Below are 8,887 nucleotides of genomic sequence, written 5' to 3' on the forward strand. Positions count from 1 at the left end.
GGAATGCCTTATCACAAGGTGTTAATTGGGGCCACTCAGCCACTTACGTTTCTATTAAACACTGCGAGGGACTTTTCACAAGTACCAGGTTCTTTTTACTGTACGGTGCAAAAATATACAGGATCGAAATAGACTGGGGCCAGTGTCTGCCTTATCCGGCGGTGATTAGCATTTTCAGTCTTTCTGGAGGGCAGAATAGGAGAACACCGTTTCGAAATTCCATCGCATCTCTCAACAAGCTCGAGTTCCTTGGGGATGGGAAAGGGGGAAGCGCTGATCAAATTACGTGGCTACGATTTCTCCTCCTCCAGTCTGGGTCTTCCGTCCACAGTAAACACCCGTAAACCAAGTTTCAAAGCTTTCATTTCCTGCTCTGGTAAAATTCGGGGCGGCTTGGGCAAAGCGTTTGGAACTGGCGCTGTCGGGGACGCGGGGATAGAGTCCGAGACCCCAAGGTCACCGGCGGCGCGGGAAGGACTCGGACCCGGGAAGGGAGGTGGGAACCGGCAAACCCGCAGAGGCGAATTGCACGCTCCTGGCCGCCTTAATTGGGCGCGGAAGAGGAGGAGGTCCCGGCTGATCGCTCGCCCCACCACCCCCAGCACTAATCCTCTTAGCAGCTGCATTTCCGCGCCACGCAGTTAGAAAAATGACCCTCCTGGCCAGACCTTTACCCTGGGAGGGTGGGGAGGGGGCTGGAAGGACCGCAAGCCGGGCCAGAAGCCGTCTGCCGATAAGCCTGGCGGGGCGTCTGGCAGCGGGACAAAGGGCCCTCCGCCCCGCTCCTGGGTTTAACTCTTCCGCGGGTCCGGAGCTCAGCCAGGGGATGGAGTGGCCTTCGCCCTCCCGGGGACTGAGAGCCAAATAAGCGGCGCTAAACGCGAGGCGATCGGCTGCCTGGTCGCTGTTGGCAGAGCCCAGAAGCCCGCCGCCTCCTCAACGCCCCGGCACGCAGGTGCCCCGGCGGGGTCCAGAGCTCCGAAAGGGAAGCCGCAGGTGGCAGCTAGAGAAGGGGTGAAGGGATAGCTCCCACCGCGCCCCAGGGACCCGGAACTGGTGGGCGCTGGGAGGACTGCGAGGGTTCCCGGGAGCCCACGTGGGTCCGGGGATGGGAAGCCCTAAACAGGTCTAGAAAAAGCCCGGACGCCCAGTGCTGGGGGTGGTGTTCTAGGCTTGCAGCAAGCCTGCTGTGGACAATCTAGTGTCTCGGCGGCAACCCTCCTCCCCCTCCCTAGCCCCAATACCCATTGTCCCGACTTACCAGTGCGGTAAGGAAATAACCCCATTCATCCTTAGAGGAAAAATAAGATAAACAAAAGCTTCCCCACCCCTTCACGACGACTGTGTTCACTTAAGAGATTCTAGAGCTTTGCGGGGGCGGGGTGGGCAGTGGGCTGGTGGGACAGTGTTCATGCTGGAGGAGGGTGGAGGAAGAAACTAAACAAAGATTTTTTTGAAACAAAGATTAAAACCCACGTTACAGAAGACAGCTATGCCTGTTCCCTTAATGAACCACATTTATTAAAAATGACTAGACTGTACATAAAAATCCAAGATCTCTAAAAAGCCTATATAGGAGCTGTGGCGTGGGGTTTCTGTTTCTTCACATTACTGAGTTGGATAGCGGGGGTGGTGAAGGAAGAGGATGAAATGGGAGTTTTCCTTGACACGGGTTCGGTTCAAGTTAGTACAGAGAGGCTGAATACATTCTCAACTAAGAAGTAAACAGAATATTCCCATATGCTGTGGGGAGAGGAGAGAAACTTCCCCTTCTCCCACACCTGTGTTGTCTGGTGATTTGCAAATTCTTTACAAAGCCAAAGCACCAATTTTACATAATAATCTCATAAGCCTACAGTAGACTATTTGTACAATATTTTCCACATTATTCTACAATATATCTAAGCACACAGAACTGTACACTTTAAAATTCTCCCCCTCCCCCACCCCGGCTTTTTTTTTTTTTTTTTTTTTTTTTTTTTTTTGGCCACTCCTTCCCTTGCCCTCTCCTGAGTCCTACAAGCCACCCAGCACACAGCAGAGGCCTGGAATCCCTAACTAGGGCAAACATGGCTTGTTTCAGAAGCCTGGGAAGAATCAAAGTCAGGTAAAACCAGCACCTTCCCCAAGTTCCTCTTGCCCCCAGGCCTAACATCTTTTGTCCCTAGCAAAGAGTTAATAGCAAAAAATCCTTGTGGAAGCTGAAGGCCCACCTTTCTCTTGCAGAAGCAAAACCACCTACCACTTTGGGCTTCTTCCCTTTGCTTAGAGTCACAAATAAAAATGAGAACCAAAGCTTTCAACTTCTCTGATGGCACTCAATCTTCACAGCCCAATTTTCTGAATGTCTAGAGTCTCCAATAAATAAATCCATAACTTTGAATAACCTTCATATTTTAAAACACTTGAAAGTTCTCCATTCAATTTATTAAAAAGGGAAAAAAATGGCTAAGCTTGTTTCAGTTACCTGCAGCAATCGAAACGCTTTGGCACCTTCTTTTAGAGAATTGCACAAAACAGTATGCGTCAAGGTGGAAGGCAAAGGTCTTTTTGGCAACCTAGGCAAAGACGACAACAAAAACACCACCAAGTCCATCTGCAAAATTTTCATTAGCTCATTTTCACGAGGTTAAAAGAACTCTCTAGGGAGTTGTGTAAAAAGCATAATACCCCCCCATGCCTTTCGAGGTGTCTTTACTGTACTCTTCGGCGTTAATGTCCTCACACTTTATGGAGGGGGAGTTTTCATTACTAGAGGTGCTAGGAGACAGCCGCCTTCGCTTACAAGCACTGGTGTATACACCGGAATCATTGGAATCGAGAGACTTGATAGACGGGGGCGTCTCTATCCAAGAAGAGCTCATTTCTTCTTTGACTTTCTCCTTGGAGAGCTGATCTTCAGAGAACACAGGGGGGCTTGTTCTGGAGGTCCATGGGAGTCCAGCCGCCATCTTCCTCTGATAAGAACCTCTGCCTCCCCACCCTGCCATGGCAGGGAAGGTGGGGTCGGGGTAGTACCCCAGGGCATGGGAGGTCTGCAGGGGCAAGGGTTTAATACCATACGGGAGCAAGGTGCTGGAAGTATATTCAGACTCATAGGAACCGATGTCTAGTTTGTTGGTCCCAGGTTGCTGGACAGGCGTGACCAGCCACCGCTGGGGAGGGCTGGCCACCTCTTCGCTCTGTTGGGGTGAAAGGAGGCCGTTGGTCTGTGGCACGGTTCTCTCGCCATTATAATAGCGGGCTTGAGGTAAGGTGTTGACAAAGGGCTCCGGGAAGAAGGACTGAACGCCGTACCGACCTCCGGGGACAATCTGATGGGATCTAGGAGAATCCGTGGGAGATGGAGTTAACCTGTCATTTTCGGAAGCGGTGTACATGCTACAATATAAAGAGAAACACTTAAAAAAAAAAAAAAAAAAAAAAAAAACACCCTAACGTTGACCCCAAACAATCTACCTCCCAGAAATGAAGAAAGTTGGAGGACGGAGCTCTTGGCTGAGCGCTGTGGAGGGATGGGGACAGTGCAGCCCATTTTTGCTGCATTCTTGGCTATTGGGGAAAACTGTGCCGCGCCATAAGAAAAGGTTTCCTCCCGGGCCTTCAGTATTTCAACTATAGGAAATCTACCTCTGCAAGGCCTAGAACTTTGAAGAACTCAGAGCAACTCCCCCTTGTCACTATTAGGAAAGGTGGTGGAGGTAGAAATCTCAGATTTAAAAGGCATTTGCAGGGCCTTGCCTGTTTGATGTTGTGAAAATTACATCCTCTTAGTTTCAGGTTTTTCTCATGTAAAATCAAAAAGAGGGGGAGTAATAATACCTGCTCCTGGGAGAATAAAAAACTTGGATCCAATGGAAAGGAAGGTATATAAATGCAGATTATGAAAATTCCCAATCTCCACTCAAATGTTAAAAAAAAAGTTTAACATTTCTTTAGAAATGAAATGTGGGAACCCTTCTGCAAGATTAGTCAAGGCCAAAAATATGCAAACATAAAAATTGGTAAAAGTCGGCAATCTTGAAAGCCCTTTCTAGAATATGGTCCCCGAAAAAATGTCTGCTTCTAGAGGTCTTGTTCAAAGGCGACCATGCAAGTAAAAACAGGTGCACTTACGAGTCGTAGTTGTCCCTGAAGCCTTTTGCAAAGGGGTTGTGATCAATCTTTAGTTGCGTTATCTAGATAAGAAAAAGCAGGCATTGAGGGCTTTACCTCTCACACCGGACCTAGCTTTAGGGTTCCCAGGAGCTTTGGGACACTCACGTCAGTGTTTTGGTAGGCAGTCACTGCAATGAACTGCGTTTCTGAGAAGGTGAAGGTCTGAGTCTTCGAGGGCTCATTCAAGTCCTCTACACCATCCTCTGTGACTTCAACAATGTGCAGACGTGGTTGGTACTTGTGTAAAGATTGCAAGACTATCATCTGTAAATGGTACAGGAAAAAAGAGCTGCCAAATCTAAAGTCTCTTATAGGGTCAATGAAAGTCAAATTGGACCAGTTGTATACTTTGGGATGGGACTCCTGTGTGCTCCCCACCAACAGCTAAGTTTTTCTCTTGCCATTTTTGGAAACTTAAAACATAGCTGAGTAGGAGTGTTAACAAACACTCGTTCCTCTTGGTTGCCTCAGTTGCCAAAAGATTTCAGTATTTCTGTTCCTAGCAGTAAACTCACTGTTATTGAAATCCAGTAGAGTAAAAAAAGTTAAAAAAAAAAAAAAAAAAGGAAAAAAACGAGAAAGGTCAAAAGAAAAAAACAAGAGGCAAGCAACAGGTCATTGCAAATACTATAAATACAATGAGGGGTAGGGAAACTCATTAGAAAAGAGATTCAGAGCCAGAAGACACCCCCCTCTGCTACTCTACCTGAGTGTTGTTGTTATTCGCGCCTTTGTTATTGGTGAGTTTTAATTTCCCAAATGAAATTTCCTGTCTCATCCAGTGGGAACCAGTATTAGGAGACTCTGGGTGAACATACATTTTGTTGCCTAAGAGAAAATGAAACAAAACACAAAACCCAATCATATAGGGCTGTTTGCAAATGGAGGTAGAGGAGGGATGTTTATTACTAATGGGGGGGAGGCAAGATTTAAGAGCTAGACTTCAACACAAGTCTCCCACCCTTGACGGCTTAAGAAGGCCAGCGGAGATCAACTAGACTCTGTGGATTCCCCTCCCAGGGCCCCTGTGCTTCCAGCCTTCCTTAGACAAGGCACCCATCTTACTAGTGCCCCAACATACAAAAATGGAGCCAACAGGAGGGGATGCCTCTTGAAGGTCATTTTGGGGGCTTCTAAAGCTAGAAGGGCAAGATGTGATGAGAGGTGGTTGGATTTGTGTGGTGAAAACAACCTTGGGGAAGTCTTTCTGGAGTGAAGTTGAGAATGCCAGGAGCCCTTGCCATCTGGAGTTGATGGCAATTCCTTTCTCAAAGATAGGGATTTGGGGGGGGCAGGCAGGAGTAGGTCATGGTTAAAATTCTATATACTGGTTGGTAAGAAATCTGACTTAGCAATTCTCTCCCTTAATCCAACAATCAACACAAAGAAACCCCTACCTCTAGGCCCGGGCTTGGAGGGCAGGAATGCTAGATTTAAATGGGAGTTGTCGGAGTCAGGGGCTCCTCGGGGCTCCTCAGGGCTCCTCCCTGCCCGGGCCCCCTCTCTCCTCACCCTGCATGTTATTGTCCGCTTTGCCGCAGGTCACCCACTTGCCCCCCTGGAAGCGCCAGTGGTTGGGGTCCGCCAGCACCACCTCTACGAAAACGTTGTAGTGGGCAGTAGGATTGAGTCCATTTATGTTGAAGCTCAGGAAAGGAAACATGCGCCTGTGCAGGGGACAGAACCAGGAGGCGAAATTTCAATCGGGGGCTGTCCCGGAACAGGCCCAGGCTCAGGGTACCACGTTTGGAAGTCTGCAGAACCAACAGAACACCGGTAAAGTGGCCCTTACTATGTAAAATCTTGTTGGGTGGCAACTCTTGGAACACCTCTTTTTCCCAAATAATTTGCCCCAAAGTCAGTATTTTCCCAATACCTGCGCTTCCCAACTCTCCCAACTCAAGTTCTTGAGCCTTTCAGATGCTTATTAAATTTTCTTCCAGGACGTTTAAAATCATTCATTTTTATATGTACAAGTGCCAGAAAACAACATTAAGTTGTTCTCGTAAAAATACATACACACACAATTCTACGGGGTTAAAAGTCCCCCTTGGACGTCCCTCTTCAGGACCCACCCCTCACTTAGACGCTGCTAGCAGTGGAATGTGTATCCGAACTTCCTCTGGCCCAGGCCCCCCAGCCCCTTCTGAATCCAGGGCCAGGCTAACCAATACCCGACCAGCACTCAAGTTCGGAGCCCTGGTCCTCACACTCGGCCCCCGGAAGCACCCCATGGAGACCCTGGCGCCTAAAACTGCGGGAGCCCATCTACTGCGCCCAGGGGAAGCAACCCTTGCGGCTTCCCCCCATCCGTGGCTCCTCGCCGGTATGCAGGGACCTAGCGGGCCGATCTAATAGATCCAGCTTTGTGGATAGGCCTCAACTTCCATTTCCACTCCTCCACGTCAGTCCAGGTGAGGGTGACCAGAGGGAAGGGGGGAAGCAGCTTGCACCAAGCGCCCGTGCGCGGACGGGAGGGACACCGATTGGCGATGCGGATTTTCCACTTGCTCGGTACAGAAACTCAGTCTACAAGCAAAGAGCCGAGCGAGCGAGCTGCGGCCCCCGTTCCCGGCCATCCCTGGGACCACACACTCTTTACCCCCACGCCTCGGGGCCCCTCCGCGCTGCGCTCACCTTCCCTGTTTCGTAATGATCATCTCGGTTTGGTGGCGGTGGAATTTGAGCCACAGAGGCCGGTTGCACAGGTAGACGTGGGCACGGAAGCCGGAGCCAGGAACCCCCAGGCCCCCCAATCCTCCGCAGGAACCCGCCGCTGCCGCCCCGGGGTACGGCCCGTAGAGCGGGGCCCCCTGGCCATACTGGTAGGCGCCCGGGCCGCCTCCCCCGCCGCCGCTGCCTCCCGCGCCGCTACTCGCGCCGGTTCCCGGGCCGAACTGCGCCCTCCCGGGTGGGCACACGGCCGCCGGGAAGCCGCCGGGGGGCAGCATGGAGCCGTAGGGGTAGCGCGCCCCGTTGGGAGCCGGGTACACGGATCCGTGGGGCGCCCCAGCTGCCGCCTGGTACGGGAAGAGCGAGCAGGGCGCGGCCAGCTCGGAGCCCTGAGGTCCGGGGGACTGGAGGTAGTAGCGCTCCGAACTCAGGCTGTCCATGGAATAGCGCGCGGTAGCGGCGGCCGCGGCAGCTGCGGCGGCGGCGGCGGCGGCGGAGGGCAGCTCCTCCTCCCCGCAGGGGGAGCCCTTGCGGCCGTCCGGGGGTCCGGGCTTGGCCACCGCCGCAGCGCTGGCAAAGGCGTCCCCGGCGTCGGCGTCACTGAGCATGGCCGCGGGGGCCCCCGCGCCGGTGGCTGCGGGCTCCCGGCTCCCTGCCTCGCAGGAGAGGCTGCCCGAAAACTTCTTGGGCGCTTTGTCTAAGTCCAGCCTCTGGGGAGAGGGGGCCGCTCCCGGGAGGTGCCCGGCGCTCCCGCCGGTGCCGCCTCGCGCACTCTCCAGCGGGTAGAAGTGCGCGCCGGGCAGGTTCACCGAGCTCACCAAGAGCTGCTCCCCTAACTGCATGCTTTGCAAAGCGCAGACGGCAGCTGGCTGCTTCCTCTCCTATCGCAGCCTTATTATAAAGGCAGGACGGGGGAGCCAGCGCCCTCTTCCGAGGGGAAGGTAACTTCCCCTTCCTCCGGTGCTGGGCTACCCACCTGGCGACAAGCGGGCCACTGAGGCGCGCACTCCCGCGCCCTGAACCCAGCGTACTTTCCGCAAGGAAAGCGCACTGAGTTTGAAGGCAGGAGGTGGAAACTGATCAGAAGCACTCTCCTTTTCTTTCCCCGTCTTTTTGCTTCTCTGGACCTCTACTCACCGCCCCCCGCACACACAGGAAGAAGTAGTCTTAGATCTCTCTCCCTATCCACCCACCAGCGCTAGTCTTTCTGCCCTTCTCGACTGACAAACTGTCGGTCAAGTTGACCACTTGGAAACTTGCAGGCTGTCATTGGCTGCTTTATATAAGTGAGGTCAGGGAGGGGCTTCTCGGCCCCACAGCCTCAGGTCCCTCCTATTGGCTGGTGGAGGTGACACTAATTCAATTAGGCATTTACTAATTGGATCAAGTCGCCTGCGACTTTCTTCTCCTTTAGCCCGCTTTTTCTTTTTCTTTTCTTTTCTTTTTTTTTTTATTTGAGACTCCGTCCTACTCTGAGAAACAACCGTGATGTCTGTATTTTGATGGAGTTTAGGGGAACAGAGTTTGGGGTCTCCGAAAGGGGGTCCACTCTTGGCACATAAGTCTTCACCGCACTCTGAGCGAGGGATGCGGAGGCGGGAGCAGGTTTCTGAGGCCGGAGATGGAAATACTCTGCTAGCTGATGGCTTGCAGGGAGGCACCGGTCCCTAAGGGTGGGGATCTGGGACGAGTTGGAGCGAGGCCCAAGAGAAGTCACTTTCCTCGCTTTAACTTCAGGTACACTTTCCTCCCAACTGGGGAGGACTTTCTGTCCTTCAACACACACGGACCGCTTTTTGTTCGGTCCCACCCTTTTGCTCAATGGGAAGGATTTGTGGAAAGGAACCTGGCGTCTGCTTTCGGATTTTGCGGGGATGGCGAAAGCACAGTGCTCTCCTTGGTGACCCAAGCCAAGCTTAGGAATCAGAAGCCCCTGTGGGGTGGGACACTAGGAACGCCCTCATTCCCACACCAACATGCCTGCTTCCAGGAGGCGATTACTTTTACTCACCACGCCATTCAGTTTCTCTGAATCCCGAATCCCATCCCCCTCCCA

At 52.3% G+C, this 8,887-nt stretch overlaps 1 protein-coding gene across 2 annotated transcripts; it reads right to left on the reverse strand.

Moving 5' to 3' along the window:
• Window positions 1,496-8,090, reverse strand: EOMES (eomesodermin). Of its 2 annotated transcripts, none has more exons than XM_003132081.4 (6): window positions 6,796-8,090; window positions 5,671-5,825; window positions 4,865-4,986; window positions 4,264-4,422; window positions 4,117-4,178; window positions 1,496-3,324 (listed from the first exon to the last, which is right to left on the reverse strand). In XM_003132081.4, the coding sequence occupies exons 1-6, from the start codon at window positions 7,671-7,673 to the stop codon at window positions 2,643-2,645; spliced, it is 2,058 nt and encodes a 685-aa protein (XP_003132129.2). In that variant the 5' UTR covers window positions 7,674-8,090; the 3' UTR covers window positions 1,496-2,642. The 2 variants fall into 2 exon arrangements, with proteins under 2 accessions (XP_003132129.2, XP_005669372.2); XM_005669315.3 differs by having other exon boundaries at window positions 1,496-3,381.

This window comes from Sus scrofa, chromosome 13 (assembly GCF_000003025.6).
Source record: "Sus scrofa isolate TJ Tabasco breed Duroc chromosome 13, Sscrofa11.1, whole genome shotgun sequence".
Lineage (NCBI taxonomy): Eukaryota > Metazoa > Chordata > Mammalia > Artiodactyla > Suidae > Sus > Sus scrofa.

Coding starts and splice junctions, on each gene's coding strand:
- EOMES (XM_005669315.3), bottom strand. CDS start 7,673: ATGCAGTTAGGGGAGCAGCTCTTGGTGAGCTCGGTGAACCTGCCCGGC. Junction 4,179..4,263: donor CTGCCTACCAAAACACTGAC/GTGAGTGTCCCA, acceptor TTTCTTATCTAG/ATAACGCAACTAAAGATTGA. Junction 3,382..4,116: donor TTCAGGGACAACTACGACTC/GTAAGTGCACCT, acceptor TTTATATTGTAG/CATGTACACCGCTTCCGAAA.